General features: G+C 38.8%; 1 protein-coding gene across 1 annotated transcript in view; it reads left to right on the top strand.

The window, feature by feature from the left end:
- The window catches only part of LOC126253544 (myosin-I heavy chain), a 193,317-nt gene extending 182,928 nt beyond the window's left edge, over positions 1-10,389 (top strand). Inside the window, exon 16 of the mRNA XM_049954939.1 lies at positions 9,350-10,389. Within this exon, the coding sequence (XP_049810896.1) occupies positions 9,350-9,507 (158 nt within the window). The 3' untranslated portion in view covers positions 9,508-10,389. The remainder of the gene's footprint in view (positions 1-9,349) is intronic.
- Positions 10,390-13,832: the final 3,443 nt, after the last annotated feature.

Genomic DNA, 13,832 nt, shown 5'->3' with positions numbered 1-13,832 from the left:
GTTCATATTTTAGAATAATAAGAAAAAACATTACCAGCTTTTAACAGCTCCAAAACAAGATGGTAACAATGAAAAAAAGTAGAAATTAAATGCTCAATAAATTATATAAGTAATATCAAATTGACTACAACCGCAATCATGAGGATAAATTACAGCAGCAACACTCATCATGGAAACAGAAGCAAATGACGTTGATAGACTGCAAAAACAAATGGGAGCTTGAAAATTAGACTGAACTGTTATTGTGTTATTTTGTTTCCTAGTTGCTGCCTTTGCCCATTACTTCCACTCTACATGGTACTGCAGGCTGTTTTTCACAGTTATTCCTCCTTTCCTAAACAGTTTAATGTACAGTGCCAAAACCAAATGCAATTTTGTGAATATATTACAGCACAAAGATACATCATGAAGATAGCACCAATGGAAGTTGCTACATCACAGGGCAATCAAAAGACTGAGCAGACCCCGAGATTTCCTGAACTGTAAAAGAAACTGTTCAACTGCAGTGCTTCTCTCACTGCTTTACTATTCCTCATCTTACCCTCACTTTAGTTAGTCTTGTTGATCTATGGACCCTCATCCACACTGTTTTCTCACTATTTGCTCTTCCCCCCCCCAACCCCCCTTCCGCCCCAAAAAAAATTACCCTGCTCCCCTCACTCCAACCCCCTTTTCACTCTTCATTCCCATTTGTAATCCACCACTTGCTCTGACTGGACTAAAAAAACCATCTCTGATTATATACCCAAATTCCCCTTTTTTCCCTGAATATCCCTCTCCTGTTAACCACACCATGTCATCCACACAACTGTTCACCCTAGTCAGACAACAGTGCCTGGATGTGTGTGTGTGTGTGTGTGTGTGTGTGTGTGTGTGTGTGTGTGTGTGTGTTTACTCACTTCATTGTAAACACCCCAGAAACATAGACTGGCATGATAAGAGAAAAATATTTTATTACATGATCATAAATTGTGCTGCAGGTATAAGGTGGAAACTGGATATTTCCATAAAAGGAGAAATGAATTATAAGCATACCTGATCTGTCAAATTTTCTGTAAATTGTTTTAAAGGTGCTCAATTGTGAATCTTTGATAAATACCATAAATGTTTTGTAAACATCAGTTTGCACTTGTTCCTGGAAGTCCATCTTCTGCATGTACACTCCTGGAAATTGAAATAAGAACACCGTGAATTCATTGTCCCAGGAAGGGGAAACTTTATTGACACATTCCTGGGGTCAGATACATCACATGATCACACCGACAGAACCACAGGCACATAGACACAGGCAACAGAGCATGCACAATGTCGGCACTAGTACAGGGTATATCCACCTTTCGCAGCAATGCAGGCTGCTATTCTCCCATGGAGACGATCGTAGAGATGCTGGATGTAGTCCTGTGGAATGGCTTGCCATGCCATTTCCACCTGGCGCCTCAGTTGGACCAGCGTTCGTGCTGGACGTGCAGACCGCGTGAGACGACGCTTCATCCAGTCCCAAACATGCTCAATGGGGGACAGATCCGGAGATCTTGCTGGCCAGGGTAGTTGACTTACACCTTCTAGAGCACGTTGGGTGGCACAGGATACATGCGGACGTGCATTGTCCTGTTGGAACAGCAAGTTCCCTTGCCGGTCTAGGAATGGTAGAACGATGGGTTCGATGACGGTTTGGATGTACCGTGCACTATTCAGTGTCCCCTCGACGATCACCAGTGGTGTACGGCCAGTGTAGGAGATCGCTCCCCACACCATGATGCCGGGTGTTGGCCCTGTGTGCCTCGGTCGTATGCAGTCCTGATTGTGGCGCTCACCTGCACGGCGCCAAACACGCATACGACCATCATTGGCACCAAGGCAGAAGCGACTCTCATCGCTGAAGACGACACGTCTCCATTCGTCCCTCCATTCACGCCTGTCGCGACACCACTGGAGGCGGGCTGCACGATGTTGGGGCGTGAGCGGAAGACGGCCTAACGGTGTGCGGGACCGTAGCCCAGCTTCATGGAGACGGTTGCGAATGGTCCTCGCCGATACCCCAGGAGCAACAGTGTCCCTAATTTGCTGGGAAGTGGCGGTGCGGTCCCCTACGGCACTGCGTAGGATCCTACGGTCTTGGCGTGCATCCGTGCGTCGCTGCGGTCCGGTCCCAGGTCGACGGGCACGTGCATCTTCCGCGACCACTGGCGACAACATCGATGTACTGTGGAGACCTCACGCCCCACGTGTTGAGCAATTCGGCGGTACGTCCACCCGGCCTCCCGCATGCCCACTATACGCCCTCGCTCAAAGTCCGTCAACTGCACATACGGTTCACGTCCACGCTGTCGCGGCATGCTACCAGTGTTAAAGACTGCGATGGAGCTCCGTATGCCACGGCAAACTGGCTGACACTGACGGCGGCGGTGCACAAATGCTGCGCAGCTAGCGCCATTCGACGGCCAACACCGCGGTTCCTGGTGTGTCCGCTGTGCCGTGCGTGTGATCATTGCTTGTACAGCCCTCTCGCAGTGTCCGGAGCAAGTATGGTGGGTCTGACACACCAGTGTCAATGTGTTCTTTTTTCCATTTCCAGGAGTGTATTTTCATTATCTGCACAACTACTGAATGCTACATACATTTGAACCTGCTTATGTACTTAAGCCTTGATCTCCCTGTTCAATTTTACCCCTTCTTTCTATTATTGAATTAACTTTCCATTGATACTTCACAACGTGTCCTATCAACTTATCCTTATTTTAGTCAAATTATGCCATACAGCTCTTTTTCTCTCCAGTTCGATTCAATACCCCTTCATCATGTCTGTACTATTTATAACCCACATTTCACTTCCTATAATTTAACACTCCAAATAAGTACTTTAAAAAAGATTTCCTAACACTTAAATTTATATTCAGTGTTTACATATTTAAAGAGACTAGGCATAATGTCCTACATGAACACAATCACTGCTTGTAAATAAAATTTTATTATTATTTATTTCGGCTTCAGGTTAAACCATTTGTGTGACCTGGGTGTATCATAAGTAATAGCAAAAACTTTCACTGATGAAATTATACAACAATAGAAGCAAAAATTTTCCATTAAGTATGGTTTGACAAATGAGCAGCTTGCAAGACAACTGCAAATGTTTGGTTACAAGCTACACTAACTGCAATATGAAATATTGTCCTAGTTAGTACAAAGACTGTAAGACACACTTTAATTTTCAAGCAGTTTTTTTAAAATAATATTTTTATCATTTTTATTATTAGATTTCAAAGCCCGACTAAAATAATCTTAGTTTATAAAACCTTACTGACCTTTAAAACCCCAAAAATCGCCACATGAACTTTCTTCTTCTTTTTCCTCTTCCTCTTTGTCATCATAGTTGCCCTCTTCATATATAAGATGGTCTTCACTGCCATCGAGAGCATTACTTATGACCCACTTCTCGAAAGATTTATTTATTTATTTATTTTTCTATCCATCCGTAGACAATATAGACTGTATGTATATTGTCAACAAATACATATATATGATACAGACACAAGGGTATATAAAAGTACAATTGCATTTCCTAAATATAAACTACAATTATTTGTTTTACTGTGTTTCATGATTATACATCATGTACCACTCTGTTATTGAACATACCAAAGAAAGCCACTAATTACAGTATCTTCTCTTACTCTAGACCTCGAGAGTTTTATACACTGACACACAAGTTTGATTGTAGGTCATTTTAAAGTTCCCTTCGGCATGAATTCATGTTGAGTTTCATCCTTCACCATTTGTTACATTCCTCTTTCATATACACTTTAAGTGATTTTTTTATTGGCTCATCATGAGGTTGCAATTGTGAAGTCAGTCCTTCCAGAATAACAGCAAGCTCTGTATTTTCCTGTCTCAATTTCTCTTCCAAAGGATTTTTCATATGACCATTGAACTGATCTAGCATAAGAATAGAACTCTTCTCCAGTAAAGCACCTTTCCTCTTCTCCCACACTTTCTTAATCCATAAGTTCTTACCATCCATCCAACCCTTGTCATGTACATGAACAACACCACCTGGCACTATTTTAGAAGGTTTTGCACTTGAAAATAATCAATGGATTACATATAGTACTGTCAGTACAACATGAAAGGATGACAGTGTAATGCATTTTTTCATGTCCCCTTGTTTTTATAGTTACAGTTGCAGCACCTTTCATGGCTACAGTTCTGGTACTCTGCAGATTAAATGTCAGAGGAGTTGACTTTCATTCATATTCGCTATTTGGCTTAGTTCCACAATGGTTTTCTTTCGATGTTGAATAATAAAGCAATGGAAAGATAATATTTTCTCTTCATACTATTGTGGCATTTTCTAATACATTTCGGTTTTGGTTCACATGCTAAGTCCATGACACTTCATAAACCTCTATCACCTACCAACTCCATCCATCCTTCAAGCCTATTAAGTTCCACAGTAGCACTAACTTACGAGAGTGCATTTGAATAATTTTTGGTATCAATTCCAGTGCCATTTTGATGGTGTCCTTCAGCCCATTTCAATACATCATTTGCTAGTTTTGGCCATTTTGCATTCAGTCCTCTATTTGCACATTTAGCTTTCCTAATTTTTTAAAAATTCTTCTTTACTAGCCCACCAATTGCTAAGGGTTTTTTTGTGTTGGTGGTGGGCCAAAATGTCACTCAGCTGCTCTGTTTGCATGTTCTTCTGCTGTGTGCTACTACTTTCAATTTACCAGGTGTACCGGTATTAAATGAGCGTTAAGATACAAATGTGTCAATAGGGAACATTTGTTGTGAACGAGCCTTAATTTTTTTTTGTTTGTTTGGTTGGTATGACATCTGTCAAAGATATTTAGTATACATCAAGTCATGGAACAAACAACATCATATGTTTTAATCAGGTTAACAATTTTTCTATCAGAAAGTGATGATTTGCGGAAAACATTAATTTTTTGCTTTCATTTTAAAAAAAGTGCTTCAGAGTCGCATCGAATGCTTGTCGAGGCATATGGTGATCATGCTCTATCAGAAGCAACATGCAAAAGATGGTTTCAACGGTTCAGAAATAATGATTTTGACATAAGAAATGAAGAACGTGGAAGACCACCAATAAAGTTCGAAGACGCCGAATTTCAAGCAATATTGGATGAAGATGATACTTTGAGTCAGAAACAAATGGCAGCAATGCTAAATGTTGCACAACAAACAATTTCTGACCATTTGAAAGCTATGGGAAAGATCCAAAAGTGTGGAAAATGGGCACCACATGAATTGAATGAAAGACAGATGGAAAACCAAAAAACCATTTGTCAAATTTTGCTTCAAAGGCATGAAAGAAAATCAGTTTTGCATCGAATTGTTACTGGCGATGAAAAATGGATTTACTTTAAGAATCCTGAATGGGAAAAATCGTGGGTTAATCTGGGACAACCATCAATATCGACTGCAAAACCAGATCAATTCGGCAAGAAGACAATGCTCTGTGTTTGGTGGGATCAGAAAGATGTGGTGTATCATGAGCTTCTAAAACCCGATGAAACTGTGAATACTAATCGCTACAGACAACAAATGATCAATTTGAACTATGCATTTATCAAAAAAAGACCATAATGGGCCAGAAGGCAATGCAAAGTAATTTGTTTACACGACAATGCACCTGTACACAAAGCAAAACTGGTTCAGGATACAATCAAAACACTTGGCTGGGAACTGCTACCTCACCCACAGTATTCACCAGACTTGGCCCCTTCCGACTACCATTTGTTTTCATCAATGGGACACGCATTGGCTGAGGAACACTTCGATTCCTACGAAGAAGTTGAAAATTGGGTGTCTGATTGGTTTGCTTCAAAAGACGAACATTTCTATTGGCGTGGTGTGCACAAATTGCCAGAAAGGTGGTCAAAATGTATAGAAAGCAATGGTCAGTACTTTGAATAAAATGTTTTTACTTTTCAATTCAAAATTAGTGTTTCATTTTCACAAAAAATGCTGATTTCATACCAGACAACCTGGTATAGCCCACATCATATAGCTACCTTTTATTTTTTCCATTATAAAACTAGCTACGAACATAAATATTGTATTGTTACCAGCAACACAAATCACTTTCAATTCAAGTTCGCTGGCACTGTAGACTGCAATGATGCATCATAGGCTACACAGTGTTCTGTGTCTGTGATATAGGGGCGGGAGGGAGAGAGTGTTAGCATGAATCCCTGCAACTCACGTTTGTCACAGGTTCTCTGCTGCTGACAGTTGAATCCAGTGTTGCCAGATGAGATAGGTTTCCCATGGCATCGAATATATGGCCATTTTTAAGACTAGTGGGAATTTTAAATCAAACACTGGGCATTTTTATATTAATTTCAAGTATAAGACACACCTGAATTTCGATGATGATTTTTTGAAGAAAAAGGTGCATCTTATTGCCCATAAAATACGGTACTCAGTGACTGGCTGTCTCTACAGGTACATTTTCAAAGTGCTGAACAGACGTGAGCAGACCATCGCAACAAGCATGTTGCTGCTGATATGTGAAGGGGGGGGGAGGGGGGGGGGCAGGTTATTCACACACGTCACATGACTACATCACACACCCCTATGATCACACCACAGGAGGACACAAAAAACAGGGGGGCTCAAAAAGCATAAACTCCCTTTGCTGCTTTGGATCATGTTCAAATTCTGTCAAATGGTTTTCAATGGTCCCTAGTAGTTCTACCCTCAATACCAGAGTAAAAATTGTGTTCACACTACACTCCAAAAGAGTGCGACCACGTTCAATGAGGTTGCAGGCCCACCACCTCTTTAGACAAGGGTTGAATCATTCAGAGGGTTTCAGCAGTGTCAAATTTTGTCAAGAATGTAAACCTGTTGTTCATAGCACTGAGAACTGTCGCTTTTGACTGCGAAATGAGTGGAAATCAACACACCTAGGTAAGGGGTGTTTTCACTGATGCCCTTTATGCAACATCTCGATGCTTTTTGTAAGTCGGAAATGTTTTCCTTGGCCACACATAAAAAAAGACATGATTTCAATGCTGTGCATAACGGTTCTGATCTCCACCACAGAGACATCAAATAAAGGGGTGAAATGTGGGTAATAAGAGGTGTGACAATCTTATAGTCTGTGAAATACAGTACTTGAAATGAAAATTTTGTATTAAGGCGTCACCTATATGGGCTGATAATTCAACAAGAAATATAATACTACTTCGGCATGTTACAGTTTACTGTGCAATCATACATGTGAAAGGAGATGTGCATTTTGATGCAATACTGGACTTGTCTCTATGATGGGTTACAAATTCTTTCAAATACATGATACGTATTCACAGCTGTGAATATGGACAACCATCAGCTGTATAATGGAATGACAACAACGAAAATTTGTGCTGGACCAGGACTTGAACCCGGATTTCCCACTTACTGTGAGCTGTCGCTTACCATTTGGGCACCCGAGCACAACTCACGGCCAGACCTAAACTTCCACATGTCATAAACCATATGTCTACAACCTGTATTCATACATCCATTATGTACATTCCTGTATGTAAATGTCTGAAGGAACTTGGCATCAAGATTCAGAATAACACAGCCACTGCAATATCAAATTCTTTCAAATACCCCTGATCATCTTGTAGATCTTGACAAGACAGAACAGTTTGTTGCTCCAGTTCTTCAACCATATCAGCAAGGATGATGTACCACTTCTGAGATGACCTCAGGCAGAAAATTACAGAAAACTGAGGCTTGGACCATATTGGCATGTTAGGTGTCACCTTACAACATCAGCAAAATGTGCTGGCATCCCATCATTATCCACCTCGTTCCTCAACTATCACCCTAAAGCCCAGTTATATGGGAATTTAATCAAAAAGTTTACATTTCAAATTCATTTGTACTGACTGGGACAATATTTCATACTGAAATATGGTTTTTAACTACATATCTGCAATTATCTCCAAATGGCTCTTTTTGGATATATAGTTATAGGGTTTTGCTTTTATTATCATATAATTTCATCCATGTCACTTTTTACTAAGAAAAAAATATGTTAGTACTGTCTTGTTCAATATAGATTTTCATGCTATTACCAGTTTACATTTTTTATCCTATTATATCTGCCATTGTTTTCCTACTCTACTTTTTTTCTATCATCATTTGAGTTAGAAGTTAGTATTCTTTACTAAAGAGAAACCCTTATTTGTACAGTACATGGTTAGTAGCCACTGGAACTTTGCTGTTGATCTGCCACCATGCCATCCTCTGCCAATGGTATTACTCAGATGAAATGTAAGAGCTTGTGGTCAGCACACTACTCTCCCATAAGTTGTCAGCTTCCAGGACCTTGGAGCCAACACTTCTCACTTAAGAAGCTCCTCAACTGGCATCACAAGGCCAAGTGTAACCCATTTCAGCCCTCTCACCAAGGAAAAATTCGACAGAATGGGTATTCAAACTGGGTCTTCTACATAGCAGCCACACACACTAACCACTCAGTTGTGGAGACACACACACGTCATTGATTTACTATGCAGTCATGCTGTAGGTGGTATGCCTGTGTCTTCCTGTAACCAGAGAATGCATCCATCAAGTTACACAGTAGTCTACAGTTTAAAAGGAATCCAGACCTTGTGCAACTTAATTTATTTCATATAAATGAACCATTTCCAGAAGCAAAAGACGCATTACCTACCATAAAAATAATGGGTCTTTGGATTTGTTGCCAGACAAGTAATACAGCTTACACTGACACAGATGTGATGTTCACACTAGTGGATAAGAAGCATCTTCTTTTGGAATGGGTTGGGGGAGGAGCACTTTTGTATGTAAAGAGAATGTTCATCTGCAGAATTTAATAGGGCCGACTAATATCACCTTAGCAGATTCTCTGCCTTAATTTATTCTTCTCTGCTTTAATGTATTCTATAATTTATTTCAACTGAGAAAATCACAACAGCTGCCAGCTGGTTTTATCAGTTGAAATGGATCATTATATCTGTGGTTGCCCCTCATGCCAAGTGATGTGTATACTTGGAGCTTTTTAATTCCTGAAGGTTTACCTTCACATCTGGGTCTATGGAATACGATGAAAGAGGGAGCTGAAGTTAAAGGGTGATTTCATTCTCCACTGTCTTCTGTAGCCCCAGTATATTTCTTTCCAGTTCACATGTTCCTTCACTGTTGCTGACCTACCCACAAATGTGAAAAATATTCGCACCATATATGTTTGTTTTTAACATGATACTGAAAAGTCCAGGACATATTCTAAGCAATATAATTTCATTAGAAATCAACATGATAATTCTCTTAGCTGATAATAATTTTTGTTCACATATTTTAACAGAGGATGCAAGTGGGGAAGTGGTTCTACTGAAAGGAGACACAGTATTGGTGGTTGGTGCATCTCCACGCCGTGGGCATCTCATAGTAGAGCACAACAACATGAGCCTCCATGTGCCCTTCCAGTTCCTTGAACTCAAATCAGTGGGTGTTAACATATGAATGTGCCTTATGTGTAAATTGTGAAGTGCCTTTTTATTGTAAACTTCAATGCAAAAAGAGCAGATTATAGTCGTGTATAAAAATTGTACATTACTGACTTTAAAGCTATGTATTACAGTGTGTGATGTGCACCCAAGGAAGGAAACACACGAAGTAATTGTAGGTGTCAGTGTTATGAACTGAAATGGGAACTACCTTGATTTTTGTCAAATGTGAAGAGTAGATTAGTTACTCTCTCTCTCTCTCTCTCTTGGATGACCTAAAAAACTAAGAGTTTCACATTACACAATGTACTGCAGAAGTTATGCTGAATGGTGCTCATTACAGTGTTTGTACAAAACAGAACTCTCTATGTGCCAATGATAATCTGATACCCAAAATATAATCTTGAGTCTGATTTAAGTGCCGATTGTACATAATGTAAATAATAAGCATACCGAAAAACTAATATTGTATTTTACTTCATTGGATATGTAATTAAACCTTGCATCAAAAGATAAGTACATTATAATATTACACTGGAATTAACTTGTAATGTTAAATGAAATATGCCAAAAGAGTTTTTGTAAAGCTGTTGTACACACCAAAAACAGAATGCTGAATGTTTTGTAAAGTTAATAATTTCAGTATTGATAAAGAAAGAGTATCAAAACAGAATAAAGCTGTGAATAATCAGTTACCACACCTGTACTCTGCCAAAAGTATTCTCCACATGTATCATGAAAACATTTTAACATTGTAAATAATCATCTGTTCTTATCATCAGAGGACAGAAATTTGAATGTCTCTTCATTTTTGTAGATATGGACATACATGTTCTGATAACATGTGTATTTGTATAAGTTCTGCCTAAGACAGAATAAAATTATTTGCAAATAAACTAAGAAATCCAGTAATAAAAACATTCTATACACAGTGAGAACACAAAATTGTTATCATTATTTCGATTACTAATTGTACTTGAAAGAAATTTAAGGGACACAATTTACAAAGAGCTTTAACTGTTTTCTTGAAGACTTTATTATTTCAGCCTTGCTCATTCCTCTCTCCCTACCCAATAAATGTGTTATAATGACAATTAAAAACTTATTAATTTTTATTAGTGATAGTGGGATTCTTATGGAGCTAATGAGAAAGCTGATAAAGGAGTGTCAGGATGCAAAGCAAAGAATAATTCAATTCCTACTAAAATTCAATAACAGTGTGTAGCATAACATGCAACAAAGAAGAGAACTGATATTATAAAGAGAGATAAGTGGCTACTGGTGACACCTGCAAGGGAAAGAGTTGTCCTCAAGAAAACTCAATGTGAGTAACAAATAGTTAATAACCCAGCACTGTATTTCAAGACAACTAAGAAGTATTAACTTAATATTTATATGAAGCTGTATAGGTGTTCAATGACAATCATACAATCATAATATAATACTTAACTGGCAATTCATCTATAAAAATGACAGACATCAACAATCACTCACAGTTAGTTATTAAGCATTATGATTGGGTATTTTTAACTCTTATCGTCATACAGCTCTGATCTAAAGCGTATGCATTAGTATCCGTGTGAGAGAGATTGTTGTATTTATTTAAGGACACACTCTTATTCGTTACACAGTTTAAAAGGTTATGCTAAACAATTCAGACAATGTCAGAAAGTTAGAAAATTTTAGTGACTAGGGTAAAACCACAATGGGAGTCCTGCAGAGATCAATTTTGGGTCCACTACTATTACTTGTACATGTGAATGACCTTCCACTTAACATTCAACAAGCAAAATTTGTACTTTTTGCAGATGACACTAGTGAAATAACAATCCCATCATGAAATAATAATTCCATCAGAGACAAAGCAACAGCAGAGAAGTAGTAGTTGTCGTGATCATCGTCGCCGCCGTTGTCATCTTAAGTTCTAAGACTGGCTTGACGAATCTCTCTATTCTACTCTATCCTGTGCAAGCCTCCTCATCTCAGAGTTGACTACTGCAAACTACATCCTTCTGAATGTGCTTACTGTGTTCATCTCTTGGTCTCCATCTATGATTCCTCTAATCCCCTCCCACCCCCACCCCCCCTCCACTCTCTCACTCTTCCCTACAGTATTAAGTTGGTGATTCCTTGATGTCTCAGAATGTGTCCCACCAACCGTTCCTTCTTCTAGTTGGGTTGTGCCACATATTTCTTTTCTCCCCAATTCCATTCAGTTCTGCCTCATTAGTTGCTTGATCTATCCCTCTCATCTTGAGCATTCTTCTGTAGTACCACATTTCAAAAGCTCCTATACTCTAAACTGTTTATTGTCCAAGTTTCACTTATGTACACGGCTACACTCCATACAATTACTTTCGGAAAAAGACTTCCTGTCACTTAAATCTATACTCGATGTTAACAAATTTCTCTTCTTCAGAAACGACTTCTTGCCATTGCCAGTCTACATTTTATATCTTCTTTACTTCAACCATCATCAGTTATTTTGCTGCCCAAATAGCAAAACTCATCTGCTACTTTCAGTGTCTCATTTCCTAATCTAATTCCCTCACCCTAACCTGATTTAATTCGACTGTATTCCATTTTCCTTTTTTCACTTTTGTTGATGTTAATCTTATATCTTCCTTTCAAGACACTGTCTGTTCCGTTCAATTGCTCTTCCAAGGCCTTTGTTGTCTATGACAGAGTTGCAATGTCGTTGGCATACCTCAAAGTTTTTATTTCTTCTCCATGGATTTTAATTCCTACTCCACATTTTTGTTTTGTTTCCTTTACTGTTTGTTCAATATACAGATTGAATAACATTGGTGATAGGCCACAACCCTGTCTCACTCCCTTCCCAACTACTGCTTCCCTTTCATGCCCCTCGAATCGTATAACTGCCAACTGGTTTCTGAACAAATTGTAAATTGCCTTTTGCTCCCTGTATTTTATCCCTGCCACCTTCAGAATTTGAAAGAGAGTATTACAGTCAACATTGTCAAAAGTTTTCTCTAAGTTTACAAATGCCAGAAATGTAGGCTTGCCTTTCCTTAATCTATATTCTAAGATAAGTCGTAGGGTCAATATTGCCTTGGATGTTTCAGTATTTCTCCAGAATCCTAACTGATCTTCCCCGAGATTGGCTTTATCAGTTTTTCCATTCTTCTGTAAGGAATTCATGTTAGTATTTTGCAACCGTTATTTATCAAACTGATAGTTCAGTGATTTTCACACGTCAGCATCAGCTTTCTTTGGAATTGGAATTATTATATTCTTCTTGAAGTCTGAGGTTATTTCTCCTGTCTCATACATCTTGTTCACCAGAAGGAGGAGTTTAATCTCCCAAGGCTATCAGTAGTTCTAACAGAATGTTGCCTACACCTGGGGCCTTGTTTCAACTTTGGTCTTTCAATGCTCTCTTAAATTATTCATGCATCATCATATCTCACATCATTATATCTCACATCTCATCTTCATCTATGTCCTCTTACATTTCCATAACAGTGCTTCAAATACACCTTCCTTGTATAGACCCTCTATATACTCCTTCCACGTTTCCTGCTTTTCCTTCTTTGCTTAGGACTGATTTTCCATCTGCACACTAAATATTCATACAGGGTGTTCTCTTTTTTCGAAAGGTCTCTTTAATTTTCCTATAGGCAGAATCTATCTTTCCCCTAGTGATATATGCTTCTAAATCCTTACAGTTGCCCTCTAGTCACTCCTGCTTAGCCATTTTGCACTTCCTGTCAATCTCACTTTTTAGATGTTTGTAGTCCCTTTCACCTGTTTCATTTACTGCATTTTTATATTTTCTCCTTTCATCAATTAAATTCGATATCTCTTCTGTTACCCAAGGATTTCTTTAGCCCTCATCTTTTCACCTACTCCATCCTCTGCTGCCGCCACTATTTCATCTCTCAAAGCTACTCATTCTTCTTCTACTGTATTCCTTTCCCCGTAATTGTCAATTGTTCCCTAATGCTCCCTCAAAGTCTCTACAACGTTCACAGGAGCTCAGTCCGTCAGTTCACCTGATGACGGCGACATGTATGATCGGGAAATATTGTGCCCGTTGGACACTGTAGACCGGCAGTACACCCGTGGATATTTTGATTAGCAATAAAAATTTTTGATCATTTGCCTAATAACATAAAATGTCTGACATGTAGAGAAGCAAGTTTTAAAACTAATTTTAAATCATTTCTCCTGAACAACTCCTTCTATTCCACTGAAGAATTTCTACTTAAAAACCAGTAGCCAGAAAAAAAGAAAAACCTTTTTTTTTAAGTGTAGCTGCAACAGTAGGAATAAAATAATAATGTGTTCATTAAAGTTAGCACTAATCATGTATACATA

The sequence above is a fragment of the Schistocerca nitens genome, chromosome 4 (assembly GCF_023898315.1).
Source record: "Schistocerca nitens isolate TAMUIC-IGC-003100 chromosome 4, iqSchNite1.1, whole genome shotgun sequence".
Classification (NCBI taxonomy): domain Eukaryota; kingdom Metazoa; phylum Arthropoda; class Insecta; order Orthoptera; family Acrididae; genus Schistocerca; species Schistocerca nitens.
The sequence above is the reverse complement of the archived record's forward strand: the minus strand, read 5'-3'. Positions and strand labels throughout refer to the sequence as shown.